Consider the following 17,044-nt stretch of genomic DNA (forward strand, 5'->3'; position numbering starts at 1 on the left):
GAGGGGAAGAAAAATTTGAAACTTAAGAGATTATGGAACTGAATGTTATAAACTAAAAGTAAATAAATTTTTAAAATAAATTTTTTAAAAAAGAAAAGAAATAATGAGCAGGATACTTTCAGAAAAGCCTGGAAAGACTGACATGAAGTGATGCAAAATGAGGTGAGCAGAACCATTGTACACAGTAACATCAGTGTTGTACTATGATCTGCTGTGAATGACTTAGCTATTCCCATCAATACAAAGATACAAGACAATTCTGAAAGACTTGTGATGAAAAATGTTATCCACTTCCAGAGGAAAAACTGATGGTATCTGAATGCAAATTGAAGCATGCTGGATTTTTTTTTAACTTTCTTCTTCTTGGGGGTTTTTTCTGTATTTTTTTTCATAACATGATTAATAACAAAATGTTTTACATGATTTCACATGTATAACCTTCGCTTATCTTCTCAATGATGGTGTAAGGGAAGGGAGGAAGGAAAGAATTTGGAGCTCAAAAAAATTTTAAACAAATATTAAAAATTATTTTTACACGTAATTGGGAAAAATAAAATATTAAAATTCAAAATAAAATAATTTTAATTCCAAAATCTTTTTTCCTGCCTCATTGAGAAGGCAAGTAATTTGATACAGGTTCTACATGCACTGTCTTACAAAACATTTCCATATTAATCATATCAAAGAAAGTATTCTCAGTAAAAACAAGAAAAAGGAAAAAATAGTATGTTTCAATTTTCAGACTCCATTGGTTCTATTTCTGGAGGTGGATTATATTTTTCATCAAAAGTTCTTTGGAACTATCTTGGATCACTGTATTGCTGGAAATAGATGAGGTATTCACAGTTGATCATTGTATAATATTGGTATTACTATGTACAATGTTATCCTGGTTCTGCATACTTCATTTTGCATCAGTTCATGTAAGTCTTTACAGGTTTTTGTAAAATCAACCTGCTTGTTATTTCTTGTAGCACAGTAGCATTCCATCACAATCATGTACCACAACTTGTTCAGTCACTCCCCAGTTGATGCACATACCCTCAATTTCCAACTTTTTGCCACCACAAAAAGCTGTTATAAATATTTTTTCTACATAAAAGTCCTTTTCATTTTTTAAAAAAAATTTCTTTGGATTTCAGACCTAGTAATTGCTGGGTCAAATGGTTTTATAATGCTTTGCGTATAGTTGCAAATTGCTCTCTAGAGTAGTTAGATCATTTAACACCTCCACCAACATGCATTAGTGTCCTAGTTTTCCCATATCCCCCCCAACATTTGTCATTTTCCTTTTCTGTCATATTAGCTAATCCAGTAGATATGAGGTGGTATGTCAGAGTTGTTTTAATTTCCATTTCTTTCATCAATAATGATTTAGAGCATTTTTTTCATGTGATTATAGATAGCTTTGATTTCAGCATCTGAAAATAAATAGGCAATTTTCTTAGCAAGAAACCCCAAGCAATCAACAACCATATGAAAGGGGTGGCTAGGTGGTGCAGTGAATAGAGCACCTGCCCTGGAGTCAGAAGGACCTGAGTTCAAACCCGGCCTCTGACGCTTAACACAAAAAGCTAGCTGTGTTACCTTGGTCAAGTCACTTAACCCCAATTGCCCTCTCCCCCCCAAAAAAACAACCATATGAAAGAATTTTTTTTCCTTTTTTTGGAGGGGGGAAAGGCAGGGCAATTGGGATTAAGTGACTTGCCCAAGATCACATGATTAGTAAGTGTTAAGTGTCTGAGTCTGGATTTGAACTCAGGTCCTTCTGACTCCAGGGCTGGTACTCTATTCACTTTGCCACCTAACCGCTCCTTATGAATTCTTGATACCACCAATAATTAGTGAAATGCAAATTAAAGCATCTCAGAGGCTGTAGTCTCATGCCCATCAGATTAGCAAAAAGGAAAAAGAAAATGACAAATGATGGAGGGACTATGGAAAAACAGGTACATTGATGGTATTTTTATTAATTGGTCCAGCAATTCTGGAGAGCAGTTTGTAGCTATGCCAGCTATGCTGCTACCACTAGACCAAAATCCCAAGGAAATAAAAAAAGGGTTCATATGTACAAATATATTTTCAGTGGATTTTTTGTGGTAGCCTAAAATTGAAGATTAAGGGGGTTCCCTATTGGGGAATGTTGTGTCATGAGAAATATCAAAAAATTTTAGAGGAAATTGGGAAGACTTCAGTTGATGCAAAGTGAGAAGAACTAAGAGAATATCCAAAAATTACATTATAAAAGACACTTTGAATAACTTTAGAATTTTGATCATTGCAATGACATAAACAAATACAAAAGACATACCACTTTCTTCTGACAAAGAACTTAAGAATTTAACTAAAGAGCTTAACTGAACTTAAAATCTTGGAAGAGACATACATTTTTGGACATAACCAGTGTGGAAATTTGTTTTGCCAGTTTATTCAGCAGTGTATTGAGGGCTTTATTTTTCAGGGGTTTGATTTTTTGTGTTTAGTTTGCTCATTGGTGGGGGAGATATGGATTGGGGGAGGGATAGATTGATAAAAAAGAAAACCTACAAACTCTTACCAAGGCCTGGCTTGGAAAAATGGACTATTTATCAAAAGTATGCTTCTTATTCAATATCATAAAAGTATTACTTCATGCTAAGGAATTAAAGAATATGTGTCCAGAAAAATAAAATGAGAGAAAAGAGCTATGGTTTGCATTTATACATTATTCTTCTTACAAAGCATTGTGTAATGAATTTTTAAATTACAGTTTACACATTTTCAAGGATTAAAACATCTCAAAATATTGCTAGAATATACTATGTTGATTAGTTTATAAAGCTCAAAATTATTGAAATTATTTTAAGTTATATTTAGGCAGCTATTTAGAAGTTGGAAGAGAACACAAAGCATGGTAAAGTAACTAACTTTTTTCTGTCTCTTTTCTAGTCAGAGTGCTGGTGTTGAATTAATGGGGCTACAAGTAGATTACTGGATTGCTGCTCAGCCCATGGAAAAAAAGAAAGATGCAGAAAAGAAAGATCCTTCCACTGCCAAAAACACACTGAAATGCACTTTCCGATCTCTCCAAGTTAGTAGGCTTCCTAGCAGTGGTGAGACAATAGCCACTCCAACAATGTCAATGACTGTTGTAACAAAGGAGAAAAACAAAAAAGGTAAGAAGGGAAATATAAACTGGGTGCACCTATACACCATTTCAGGACCTGGGTCCACCTTCAGATATGGGACATTATTGGGGATGTCCCTTTAAATACCCATTCCATTCTATTCTAATTTACTCTATTCCTCCTCCTCCATAGAGACATTCCCAAACCATTTCGTCTTTCCATTATACTGTGATATCTTACATACCCAACCATACTCCCTACTGATCATACTTATAGCAGATGACAACCACATACTTTGCTGAAATCATTAGACTATCCAAGGGAATATCTCTGAATTCCCTTCTCAGAAATTCTCAGCATTGTCACACATTATCTCTGTCCCTACTATCTTAGATTTTCTAAGGTCACAATACTAAAACTGTCTTCCTTTGACCCTTCCACCCTAACTAATGTGTCTTCTCCTCTCTGTTACAGATCTTCTTATAAAAGGTGTCTAAATCCAGTTCCTCTGTGTTTTCATCTCTTTGTCTCTCCTTCCTTATAATCTGACTTCTGCTTCCACTGATGTATCACTCCTACTAATTGCTTAATCCTTTCTTAATCTTCATCCTCATCCTTTACAGCATTTAATACTATTTGCCACACCTCCTTCTGGATATTCTGTCTTGCCTTTTTCTCTGTCAACTCCTCTGTCTTTTTCTTGTCCTCTGGTTTCTTGTCCTCTTCATGATATGTTAACAGAATTGATTCCCCAGAAGAGATCTCTTGGCCCCCTTATTTCTCTCTTACTCTCCTCTCTTCTCTTCTCTTCCCTTAAAGTCAATAAGCACATAAGTGCCTCTTCTGTGCCAGGCACTGTGGTAAGTACTGGTGATACCCCCCCCAAAAAAAATGGCAAAAAAGTCCCTGCTCTCAACTTAGTCTCATTTTTCCAACAACCATCTCTCTAAAATGACTTCTCAGTCCATATCCCCAGTCCCAACTTCTATTCTAAGCTCCAGACCCACATTTCTACCAAGTCTTTCTTTAACTACTTCAAAATCAATATGACCACTCTACCATAATTTCCTTGAAATCATACTACTGGCACATTAGATGGAGCACTGGGTCTGGAATCAGGAAGACTTTAGTCCAGATTCCACCTCAGACACTTACTAGTTGTGTGACGCTGGCAAGTAATGTAATGGCTCCCATTCTCAGTTTCCTCATTTGTAAAACAGGAATAATAGCACCTGCCTCACAGTTATTATGAGGATCAAATGAATAATATTTGTAAAGTGCTTAGCACATTGTGGGCATATATAACGTTGTTATTATTAAATTGGGATTTGTTCTGGTTTTATCTTTGTATCCTCAGCACTAGCACACTGCTGACACATAGTAGGTGCTAAATAAATGCTAGTTGAACGAATGAACGGACCAGACTGAGCTTATTATCTTTTTTCCCTAATCTTTTGGCTCTTGACTTTATTTGTCTCTCATGTTAAAAACCAGTGCTCTCTTTGACTTTTCTCTTTCCTTCACCTCTCATGCCCTACCTACCTCACAGCTTTGTTATGAGGGAAGCTTTTCACAAACCTTGCAAGCTATCTGTATTATTTGCTAAGTCCTGTTGATCCTTGGCCTAAAATATCTTGATCCTTTGTAAATTTTTTTCTTTGCTTTTTGGAGCGGGGAGGGCAGGGCAGTTGGGGTTAATGACTTGCCCAAGATCACATGGCTAGTAAGTGTTAGGTGTCTGAGGCCAGATTTGAACTCAGGTCCTCCTGACTCCAGGGCCGGTGCTCTATTCACTGCACCCCCTAGCTGCCCCAGACCTAGTTGTTGCTCAGAAATCTTCGTTGACTTCCTGTTTTTGACAGTCCAGAGTTCTTTGTCTAGGATTCAAGCCTTATTGAGAATACAGTTTAATGTAGGTCTTTCTCATACTTCTTCCTTCCACATATTTTCCACTTTAGCCAAATTGGACTTCTTTACATTGCCTAAGTTTACCCTGTTCTTTCCTGCTCTTAAGACTTAGCTTATACTCTTCCCTAAGTTTTGAATGTAATCTCCCCTCACTGTATTGAATTGAATCTCTTGCTATTCTTCACATCTCATACTCCTCTTCTAGAAAGCCTTCCCTAATTTACCACAATTGGTAATCACCTTTCTTCCTTCAAATCATACTCTGTACTAGGTATTGCTTTGTATTGCAGTTAATTGTATGATTTTCCCACAAGTCAAGTTTAAGGACCATCTTTTTCTGATTTTTGTATCTGAGCTTGCACTTAGTACATTATTCTGAATGATGTAGCATTTCAGATTTTTAAAAAATAAAATCAAGAAGTCATTCTTTTTATTTTATTTTTAAATGTTTCATTGATCCTTTTTTAAATTTTTTAATAGTCATTTCCCAGTTAACAGTACCCCATAGAGTTCTCTTAGAAAGTTTTCCTGGAAAAATAGTTAAACAAAAGTAACTAGCATCTTCATGAGATTTGACATCTTACTTTGAACAAAGTCATCCCTTAAATAGTAAATATTGAATTGAGGAATTACTCACTAGACCTTTCAGCACTCCAATATCAGTGATAGTTCATCAGGTGGATCTAAATAGAAGGTTGAATTTAAATGGAATTTGAATCAAAACTTTATTAATTTTTGTGCCAGTTTTGTTTTTTGTATTATCAATGAAGTGAAATAAAGACTACCTTTTTTCCAGTATCATGAATTCAGTGTTTCCATCAGAATGGACAATGAGATCTGTGCTATGTTTTGAGACTCCCAGGGGAAACCCTTGATAAGAGCAATACAAGTCAAAAAGAATAATTTATTAAAAGCCCCCAAGATTGAATCCATTCTTTGCAAACTCAGAGCTTATAGTTTGGTGCCATAGATTTGCATCTAATATGCAAATAATGGGAAACTTCAATTATACTTACTGAATTTCTGAATTTCTTCCTTCACCAAAATCAGAGTAATCCATAATTTCCAATTTTTGAGAAAGCAAATGTCAAAAAGTTCAAAAGGAGGCTAGGTAGGATCCTATGAACTAAAGTTTAACAAGAATGTCAGTTTAAGAGTATTGATGAAGAGCACTTAAGAAAGGGGTTGTAAAGACACAAAGAAACAATTCAGCAAAAAAGAAAAGAGGGAGTTTTCTAAATAGACCAGTGTAGGTGTGTAAGGAATTAACTTGGATTTTTAAAAATAGATAAGATGGAAACAAAGGCAAGTACAAAGTATGAATACCAAAATATGTCAGTGTTTTGTAAAAATAGTGGTTAAGGAAAGCTAAAACTCAGGATGCACTGAGACTGTTGAAAAAGAGTAAAGACAACAAAAAGGAGAGAGGGGACTTTTGAGCTGTATCAAGAGAGAGATAGAGAAGAGAGAGAGATGTCAAAGAAGGAAAAAAGCTGTTGTTGCACAGAGTAGATGGAACAATAATAACAAATGACAAAGAAAAGGCAGAGCTGTCACACATCATATGCTTGTGGTATTTTTTTGGGTAGGGGGTAGTTTGACCACCCAAAATTATTTTTGTACTGGAAAGAAATGAATAGTGGATAGCTGGCAATATCAAAAACAAATTATGTCAGAATAACTCTTTTCCTTTCTCAAAGATACTAGCCTGAAAATCAAGAGGATGTTTTAATTAGGTTTAACAGTCCATCCTGCTATATTTGTGGGAAAATTGGAGCTTTGTGGGTTATAGAACAGTTTAGGGGTGTTTGGAACTGATTGAATAGCTAGCCTCAAAGAATATTAGAGATCCCTAGTGGACCTATCAAAGGAATTTGTGCTTTAGATTTTGTGATTTAGATGTTTACCAGTGACTTAGATGAAAGCATTTTTAAAAAGGCTAGATCTTAGTGTTATATCCAATAAAATGAAATTTAATTGTAACAAATGTATCATGTTCAAATATGGGTGACACGTTTTTAGGAAGGACATTGAAAAGCTTGAGAACACCTGTAAGGAGGACAACAAGAATGATGAAATTCCTTGAATTGATACCATACAAGAATGGATTCCAGGAATTAGCTGTTTAGCCTAGAAAAGAAGAGTCTTAGAACATGAGAGCAGTCTTCAAGTATTTGAAGTACTGTCTTACTGAAAAAGGATTTGACTTGTTCTTAGTCCCAAGGTGCATGATGAATCAAGGAGCAGAAATGAATCAGAGTTATAGAGAAGTAAATTTAAGTTTGATATAAAGAAAAATATCCCAACATCTAGGGTTATCTAAAAATAGAGCAGTCTACCTCAGGAGATAGTAGGTTCACTTTCTAGTTCTTCTAGCAAAGCCTATATGACAGTTTGTTAAGACTATTTATAGAAGGACTTTTTTTATGAATATATATTCTTTGGTTTTCTCTGAAATCCTTTTCAATTCAGAGATTCTTAGACTCTGTTATTTTGGTATAGGCATTGTAGGGGTTACTGAGTGAGTAACTCTCTGATAGACTTGCATAGCAGTCATTTTATGGCCAGAAATGTTTAAGTTAATAATCTTTTAAAATATAATGGAAGATAGATACAAAGATAGATCCAATATGACAGAATAGCCCAAAGCAGTACAGCAAGTTCTCCTCCAAAATTCCTCTGTTAAGATCTAGAAAATGTACCAGACTGAATCTTGATCAGAAAATCCATGAGTCATTTTTTTCAGCCCAAATCAGCATAGAGAGACAGAGAAGTCTTCAGACAATAGAGACAGAGTATAGACAGAAGTATACTGCTGATAGAGCATGCCAGTGCTCTATTCACTGCGCCACCTAGCTGCCCCTCCCTTATGTCTTGAAAAGAATGGAAAGAGAGAGGCAGAGGTTATATGTGGGTGATGGGGAGGAAGAAAGGGAAAGGAAAATTAGGGAAAAATCATTTCCCAAAATTTGGATGCCCAAGTAGACATGTATACTAACAAGGAGGAGGGAATAAGAGAAGCAGCTGACACTTGAACCTTAGTCTCATATGAGCTGGTCAAAGGGGAGAAGAATAAGCACACATGCATGTGTGTATAAAAATACACATCACTTAACAGGGAAATAAGGTAAAAGGGGAAGAAGGAAGAACAGGAAATTAGATAAAGGGTAAGGATGTATTAAGGCTGTACAGAAATATTTGTAGGTAAAAGACTGAATGCAAAAAATGAGATAGTTTTTTTTGACATGAACAATGTGGAAATTTGTTTTTACATATTTTACATGTATGTAATGGGGGTTTTTCTTTATTTCTCAAGTCAGTGAAGTGGGGGGGATGAGAGTAAATTTCTGCTGATTTTTTGAAAAAAATAGAAATTAAAAAATATATTTTAGCTCTTTTTGAAGTGACAAAGAATGGGAATTTCCAGGGGTGCCCATAAATTGAGCAAGTTATAGTATATAAATGTAATAGCATACTATTTTGCTCTAAGAAATGATGAAGGGGATAGTTTCAAAGGAACCTGGGAAGACATATGAACTGATGGAGAGGGAAGTGAACAAGAGAACAATTTATACAGTGACAACAATATGGTAAAAACCAGCAACTTTGAAAGAATTGGGAACTGTGATCAGTGTACTAGCTAACCACTTTTCCAGAGGACTGATGATGAAATATGCTATTCCCCTTCTAATAGAGAGGTGAAGATATTAGTGCAGAATGATGTACTGAGAGATATGTTAGATATACATATATGTGTATGTGTGTTATATACATAAATAATTCTATACATATATGACATGGCCAATGTAGAAATTTGTTTTGCTTGACTATGTATGTTTGTAACCCTAGCTTTACTTTTCTTTTGCTCTCAGTTTGGGGCTGGGAGGGTGTTGGGGTAGGAGAGAGAGAAGGTGGATCTTGATTGATGAAAAAATAAAATATAATTTTTTAAAATAGTGGAAGTTATAAGAATTCAATTCAAAAGACATTTATTGTCTACTACAAAGTACTGCACTAGACATTGGGCACTACCCTAAAGGATCTTTTTACTGGAATATAATGTTTTTCAAATAATACTGCTGTCTGTACTGTTTCGTACAATAAAATACAAAGTTAAAAGAAACAAAAACAACCATTTATCCAAACACAAAAGAAATGGCAGGTTTGTAGAAAAATAAGAACTCATTTCATCTCTATAAAGAACTACGTGAATAGAACTGAATTGTCCATATCTACTGTCCAGTAGCCATGTTTTTGTCCATAAATCCTGTCTTTAGCTCTCTAGCACAGAGTTCCATGGATCGCTGAGGGTTGCATGAATAAATTTCAAAAGGTATATATATGAATTTATGTCTTTATTTTCACTAACCTCTAATGGAAACTTAGTATTTTCCTTTAACTCTGACTTTTTTAAAAAAGAAAAGAAAAGGAAACAATTTGAGATGAGGTCTTTTCACCAGACTGCCAAAGGTGTCTATGACACAAAAAAGGCTGAGAACCCATGCTGTAGAAGCTTATACCCTATAATGCGCTGAACTTTTAAAGACAAAGATGGTTAATGTAGTATTCTAGTAGTGGGGATGGGCTCTGTTAAATCATCTATTATTTTTCACCCAATCTCCCTGAAGTAGCAATAAGCTGTATAAAATTAGGAATGTGGTCTCACTGATTGTGCAGACTCACTGGCCTATTTGAGGTTCTTGGAGACCAGAGGGTCTTCAAAGAATTAGATGAGCCATTTATTGATGAAATAGGTCTTTTTGTTTGAATGGAGGCCACATGACTTAACTGAATATACACAAGGGAGAATTGAAGGCTAGACCGGGTAACAAGAGAAGGGTATAGGATGGTATGCTGTCCTAATACTGAATCCACATACCTTCCCCGTCCCAGAAACTAGGGCAGCAACTGATACCTTAAAAACTAGGTCAGCCCAATGACCCAAAACACTGGGAATTGGACTTTGAAAGCAAGACTTTCATGAATGAATACAACTGAGGGTAGTATTGCCAGGTAGCCTCAGGCTTCGTGAACTTTAGGGTGTGGTAAGAAAAGGCAGTTCACTGTGCTCACTGTCACTTCTGGGTACAGCTACATCATCAGGCCAGTTCAAGTGTTTTATAGGTGAGTCTGATTTGCTTCCCACCGTTAAGATCAGAGTCAAGGAGCTATAAATCATCTAGTAAACTCAGGCTTCTAGCTTGGAGACTTCTAGGCATAGTAGATCCAAATACAGAGAGTTCCAAACAAGGCACAGGGCAGGAAAGAGAAGGTACCGGGCAAAAAAAGAGGTATGTCTAGAACATAGACAACTGTTCAAACAGAAAGACTAGGCCATCCAAAACAGCTTTTTTTCCAGACCATAACAAGGATGAAGCATATAATATAAATTCCTAATGTAAATTGGTGCCATTTCATTTTCCACTGCAAATTAAATAATTTTGAATATTAGGTGTCACCTTTTTTTGTATTTTTTAGGCTGCCAACTCTTCACCCTCCATTGCTACGATTTTACTTTTTGGTAATGAAAAGGAATGTACCTTCTCTCTTTTCGATACCTACCCACAGTCTCTCATCTACAGCTTTGAGCATCAGAATTTAAATAATTAATGCACAAGATAAAATTTGCTTTGTTTTTCCTAGTGATGTTTTTGCCTAAGAAAACAAAAGACAAGGAAATTGAGTCTAAGAGTCAATGTATTGAAGGAATTAGTAGGTTGATTTGCACTGCAAAGCATCAGCAGAACATGCTACGGGGTAAGTCCTGAATTATTTCCTAATAAAAACTTGCACAAACTTCCAGAGAAATCTGTGTTTCCAGAAGAGTCTTAAGTTCCTAACACACTTTGTAATTGTAAGCATTCCTACTATCTGTATCATCTTCGGTACTTCAGTATTTTGAAAAAACCATGATTTCTTTGGAATTGGTACTTGAAGATTCCTCCAACTTTGATCACAGTCCTCCCCTCTTACTTATTATAGATGATAATCATCAAAAAATCCTTACCTGGTGGCCATCCTACTAATGGTGAACTTCTCTGAATTTGAATTGGTCCTTGTGCGGACAAAAAATACTTCACTATATCTAAATTGAAAACCTTTCCAACTTATTAGGAACTGCTAATCCTTAACATTTCTCTGGGATGGTCTCTTAGAGTACAGGGTGCCCTCCATACCATAAAAAGGCATTGAAGGAATTCAGTGGAGCCAGTAATTTGACTAAGATTAAGGTGATCTTTTAATCATATTCCAGGTGATAATACTTCTTTTAAGTCTGTACATAGTATATTCCCTACCTGTTCTCTTGATATAGCACATAATAGATAAAAGTAAAACCTACCATTATATTACATTTTCATTCCCAATTCTGTTGGGTAAAAAATGTATTGCTAATTTTTTTAAAAACTGTTAGACATGGAAGGAAGAACATTCTGAAAATCCCTAGCAAATCAGTTAACTTGGGATTGTATTAAATGCTATATAAGTACATGATCCCCAGATTAATAACAATACTTGATATAATTCTGGGTGGACAGTTGAGCTGGAAAATTAGCAGACTGTTAATTTTTTATCTTATGTTTGTTTGTTTTTTTAATCTTGTATTATGCCCTCTTCATTCATGTCTAACCTGGAGTAGCAAATTATGAAAAAAAAAACCAGTTAATTATTTTACAGTTAAAATGGTATGGGCCAGTTACATCAGAAGTTTACCAGAGCAAGAAATTTGATTTGACTTATGCTTTTGAAAACCTGAGCTCTTGTTTCCCTCTCTACCCAGTTCTCATTGATGGAGTAGAATGGAATGACGTCAAGTTCTTTCAGTTGGCAGCACAGTGGTCTTCCCATGTCAAACATTTCCCTATCTGCATCTTTGGACACTCCAAATTCAATTTCTAGATTCCTGAAAGAAGGTGAACAAGCAAGGAAAAAATGAGGGATGATCATTCTCACTGGAACTGTCGAGTGCTGCCTGTTTGCTGACTGAAAATCCCTCTGCTTTCTAACCTGCAGATGATTGACTGCTTTGCCGGAATGTTTTATGAATTACTTTTCTATTAATATTTCAGTTTACTACAAGGGATATACCCTTAAAAACACAAAGAAAGAGACAGTCTTAAGTATGAATGTACTTGTAACCGAAAAATTAATTGGAACAACTCCTAAGCTGGAGAGCAGAATAACTGCACTACTTATTAACATTAAACATGTTTGAGGGAAGATTTTGGGGGGGAGAGTAAAGGCAAGATTAAGATTTGAGAATCTCATTGAGGATTTTTTTTTGTTTGGTGGGAAAGGGAAAACACTGAAAAAGAAAAAAAAAGATATGCAGCTTGAGGTTTCCAAATGGTTCCTTTCCACCCAGAACTTCAGAAACAGGATTTCTTGCTCTCCACCATCCTTTCCATAGGGAAAACAAAATCTGAAGATTTCTCAAGTAGCAATAGTATAAAAGGGTAAGTCACTTGCATCAAGTTGTAAATTACATCTGGCCTGCACAAACTGGGGACCACTCAGCTCACTACATCTCAAAGGGGGTAGAAGGTAGAAGAAAAGGAGGCTCCTGGATAAGAAGTTGAGTGAGAATTGCCCAGGGTGACTCACAGTCAACATGGAACCTGACTTAGTGCTCCTACCTAGAGAAAATTCCAAGGGCAAGAGACTCAAGGACAATGTGACTCCAAATTGAAACCACCCATGTTCCTCCTGCTGCCAGGAAGCTGCTGCCAGTACTTAGTGGTCAACAGGCTTGCTGCTATCCTTTAGAGTTTCCTCCAATTCATTCTTTTCAATAAAATCTCCAGCCTCATAAACACATTTTAGTAGCAGATTTTTTTAAATGCTTTTAAATATGTATATTATGATTTAGTTACCAAAAAAAAGGGATGTTTCTGTTCTCAAGTCCCAGCATTACTTAGGTGACCAGTAACTGAGCTAACTGTGATCTTTAGGTCATATTTCTACATCCCCATTGTTGGAGTACAACCAGTCACTTTAACATCTGAACCCTGCAAGCAGCTTTGAATACTGCTTTCTTTACACCTCATGGGTCACGCAGCTTTTCCTGCAGATCTCACCTCCCTATGTTTGGTTGAAAAGCACTATTATTACTTTGTGGCTTTTGTTAGTTAAACAACCTAAAATGGATCTATTCGCCTCTTGATAAGTATTTTGCTAAATTGTTTTCTCTCCTTTTCTCACTCTCAGCACCCCGATTCCTTTGGTCTCAGGCTACTGGCCTAGATATAGGATGATGTGGACAAAGTCTATCTTAGTCAGTGTTGAATCCAGACTCTCCCAGGAAAGTAGGAAATCTACAGCATTCATCTCCTCTTGGGGAGCTTTTTCTTTCTATTATTAGCACTTAGTGTCATTTTTCCAGGAGAATGTTCTGTGATTGTGGCTCTTTACATCTGCACTTACCATGATTCTCATGGGATTAGATAAAATCTGTGTTGGGCAAAAGAAATATACCAGCATCCTCAAAACCTATAGTGCTTTAGAAAATACCCCATGTCTTCTCTTGGTGAGCACACTTCAGATGGTGTATATGTCAATTTTATTTTATAAGGTCATAGAATCAGTGTCTGAAACTTCTATTTATGCTGTTAGTACATCCACAGCATAGATATAAATTGTTGAGTTGTCCATACTTTCTCACCTGAAGGAAAAATGTGTTTAAGAAAAGGCTTACACAGATTTTTCCTAAGCTTAACAGTCTCTTTGATGTTGTGAATTGTGTACTTTTAAAGCCTACAATAAAAATCTTACTAGATGGCAGTGTATAAACCTTCTGCACAGTCCTTTGGACAGTGGAGATGTTAATAGGTCAAGATTCCTCTGGATCAACATATTCAAGTTTTAAATATAAATATATAACATTCTAAAAGGTGCACTCTGGCCCTCCACATCTAGTCCCCTCCAACTCCTACAATCAACAACAGGCCAACTTAAGGAACAATTCTCTACTTAAAATGCAGCAGCATCACTGGTAGGGATGTAGCTTGAGGATCCTTGTATTAAAATTGCTATTTTCACTGAGCCTGGAACGAATGAATAGGGATGGTTCTACTATTCACTTAAGCTTTAGGCGAGAACTGAGCATTTCTGATATGTCTTTAAGAATTTACCCAGGGGCGGCCAGGTAGCACAGTGAGTAAGAGCACCAGCTCCAGTGTCAGGATGACCGGGAGATCGAATCCCAGGCTCAGACACTGTAGCAGCAAACACCCTAAGCGCGTCCTCAGGGTTTGCTGCTACCACAGGTTCTTGGATCTGCTTTGTTAAAGGAAAGCAACTCAAAATGGGTTAACAAGCTTACTTTAATCAGTCAGACATATATCGTTTACCTTGTTCAGGAGAAAAGGTCAGCACCCTGAACCTCAAAGTACACAGGCATAATTATCAAGACAGAAACATCAAGTAGACAGATTTCCAAACTGTCCAACCATTACATCCATACCCAGTCAACATCTGGGTTTCCACATTCTGGGTTTTTCAAAGCCGGGGGACTCTCAACAACAGCTTCCCAGAATTCAGATCAAATCACAGAACACTTCTCAAAGTGAGTCCCAAAACAAGGCTACACATCAGGGCTTATATAGCCTTCTCCTGGCTCAGAGAATGTAACAACCTCTTGGACCCACTGGCCAATCAAAAAGTATCTACTGAAAAACAAGCCTCCCCCAGCCCAGGCTTCAGGTGCACATCAGCCTAGGGGCAGGGAAGATCTTTAAAATTTACATTCGCATTACAGACACTTAGCACCACACCCAGAAATAACTGGCCGTATAACCTTGAGCAAGTTACTTAACCCTGATTGCTTAAAATATAAAAAAAAAAAAGAATTTACCCAGTTCATTTGTCAGTCTACACTCATCTTCTGCCTTTATAATAAAGACTCCCCAACCTCTTTGTCCCACTATAATCATTCTGTTTACCTGGATGGAATTAAGTAAAAATTATGTCTTGTTCTCACAATGCATGCGTTTGCTAACTATGAGACTTGTATCTTGTCATGAGTTAAGAGAAGGGAGTGAACAAATTGTTCCGTAGTCCTTGGGACAAGATTCTGTTCTGATAGGGAAATAAATAGTAGCCTCCTTAGTCCTGTGCAGTTCTATAAGCCAGCATTTCCAGGATTATCAGAAGATACACTGAATCTAAAGAGAGCCTTTGCTGTAGCATTTTTTTAAAGAAGTAAATAGGAAACAGAATGTTCAAAAAACATGCCCAATAGATCATGGCTATCAGACTTCCAAAAGAAATTACTTCCAGCTTTATCCAGAAAATTCATAACCCAGTAACTGGAAGATATGTGGACTGGAAAGGGGAGGGTGGTATAGAATCACAGGATGGTATGGAAGGCAGCTTAGAAGTCGTAGTCCAACATTAAAGCAGTGTTTCCTTTAGTATTCCTTTTCCTACCACCACCTGCTTCCCCAACAAACACTCTAAAATATGCCTAAAAACCAACTATGTATACTTGATTAGCAAAAGAAACATCTTTGTATAGTTCCAAGGACAATGACTAGGTGAGTGACTCTGATTTCACATTTAATTGATCTTTTGTGATTAAAAATGTCTTTGGGAGATCAGAAACCTATGTCTATAATTCAATGAGTCTTAGCCCCAGCCTTCTTTGATTAAATGGCCATTCTAAGGGCAGGCCAGCAGAGAGATCTGTGAAAGCTTTGGAAATTTTAATATTTAGCAATGAGATAATATTTGTAAAGTGCTTGCAACATAGTAAGTGCTTACTAAATATTTATTCCCCTCCACTCCATATTGAATACAGGAGATGTGGGGAGGGCCAGATAAAGAAGGATAGGAGTTGGTATAGTATTTGTTTTTTATAATTATTAAAATAATTACTTAAATGACCCAAAAGTAGACCTTTGCTTCTCTTTCAGTTAAGTATTTCCATGGTAAGAAATAGAAACTTCACTTTTAGGATACAAAAATTTTCTGTTTACCAAAGAGTTTTGCATACTACTGTGGGACGCCAGAATTTCCTGAAGGTAACAGGTTTGGAAAGAACCTGAAAAACATTTCTAGTGAGGCAGTGTGTATTAACAATACTTGTTTACTGAAAAGCTCAGTTCTTTCTCTCTTCCTTCTTCAGCATATCAGCAAATGTACTGAATCTTATTGGTATGTCTCAAAAGGGTTTCATTTCTTGTTAATCCAGCAAGAGTAATAACAGAAGAGCGATATTGTCTGTGATACAATGCAATGGTTATTACTACTCTGAAATGTTTCTTCACAAAAAGAGATCTTCAGAACTAGAAGGGAAGCTGGGATTATGTATTTCCTGAAAGAAGAATTAAGAGCCATTTTTGCACTTGGGAAAGAAGAACTAAGAAGATGAGAGGTTCTCAAATTCCTCTGTCTCTGTTTTCTGTTGTTTTCTGATGGCACTCCCTCCTGTTAAGTTCTTTGAGGACTTGATGTGATTCTTGTGTCCTGTGTATGAATTTTCTTTCTGTGAAACTGCTGTGTTTAGCCCATCCTCAATGCTGATTATTTCAGTTGAGCATTAATTGGATTGTATGTCATTCAAATGGAAAGAATCCCCCAAAAGAATTGCTAGAATTTCTTGAGAAGAGTCTAACTGAGATAGTGTTCTGAAATAAAATTTTGATTTTAAGCTATTTATAAATGATTCCTAGCATTTTGGGACCTTTGTCTCAAATCTTTTTATAGAAACCTATTAAAAAAAATTTGGGCCCCAACAGTAGACCAATGGTATTTGACTCCTCTAAAGTTGGCATTTGGGAGCCACATTTATGATCTTTGTACCAGGATGAACAAGAACCTTGAGAAGGTAAATGCAGAATGTTTCATTTCCTGTCCTGGATCACAGGAACATTCTGTTTTGCTGTCTGAGTTTGATTTTATTATGTGGTTTTTTAAAAATGTCATTTTACTAATTCTGTTTTGTTTCTTCGTAGAATTAGTGTCTTTGGCTAATTGAGAAAAAAGAGAAACTTTTTCAGCAAACAAGAGAAATTTGTTCTTGGTGCTATATT

At 36.3% G+C, this 17,044-nt stretch overlaps 1 protein-coding gene across 4 annotated transcripts in view; it reads left to right on the plus strand.

Annotated features, from left to right (window-relative positions):
• The window catches only part of PACS2 (phosphofurin acidic cluster sorting protein 2), a 325,422-nt gene extending 308,398 nt beyond the window's left edge, over positions 1–17,024 (plus strand). For all 4 annotated transcript variants that reach the window (XM_069103870.1, XM_069103871.1, XM_069103872.1 and 1 more), the window contains 3 exons: positions 2,929–3,155; positions 10,659–10,772; positions 11,794–17,024. In XM_069103870.1, coding sequence (XP_068959971.1) covers positions 2,929–3,155; positions 10,659–10,772; positions 11,794–11,912 — 460 coding nt within the window. In that variant the 3' untranslated portion in view covers positions 11,913–17,024. The remainder of the gene's footprint in view (positions 1–2,928; positions 3,156–10,658; positions 10,773–11,793) is intronic.
• Positions 17,025–17,044: the final 20 nt, after the last annotated feature.

This window comes from Petaurus breviceps, unplaced genomic scaffold, assembly GCF_028583685.1.
Source record: "Petaurus breviceps papuanus isolate PSGF00001 unplaced genomic scaffold, PetGlider_PUasm1.0 64, whole genome shotgun sequence".
Classification (NCBI taxonomy): Eukaryota; Metazoa; Chordata; class Mammalia; order Diprotodontia; family Petauridae; genus Petaurus; species Petaurus breviceps.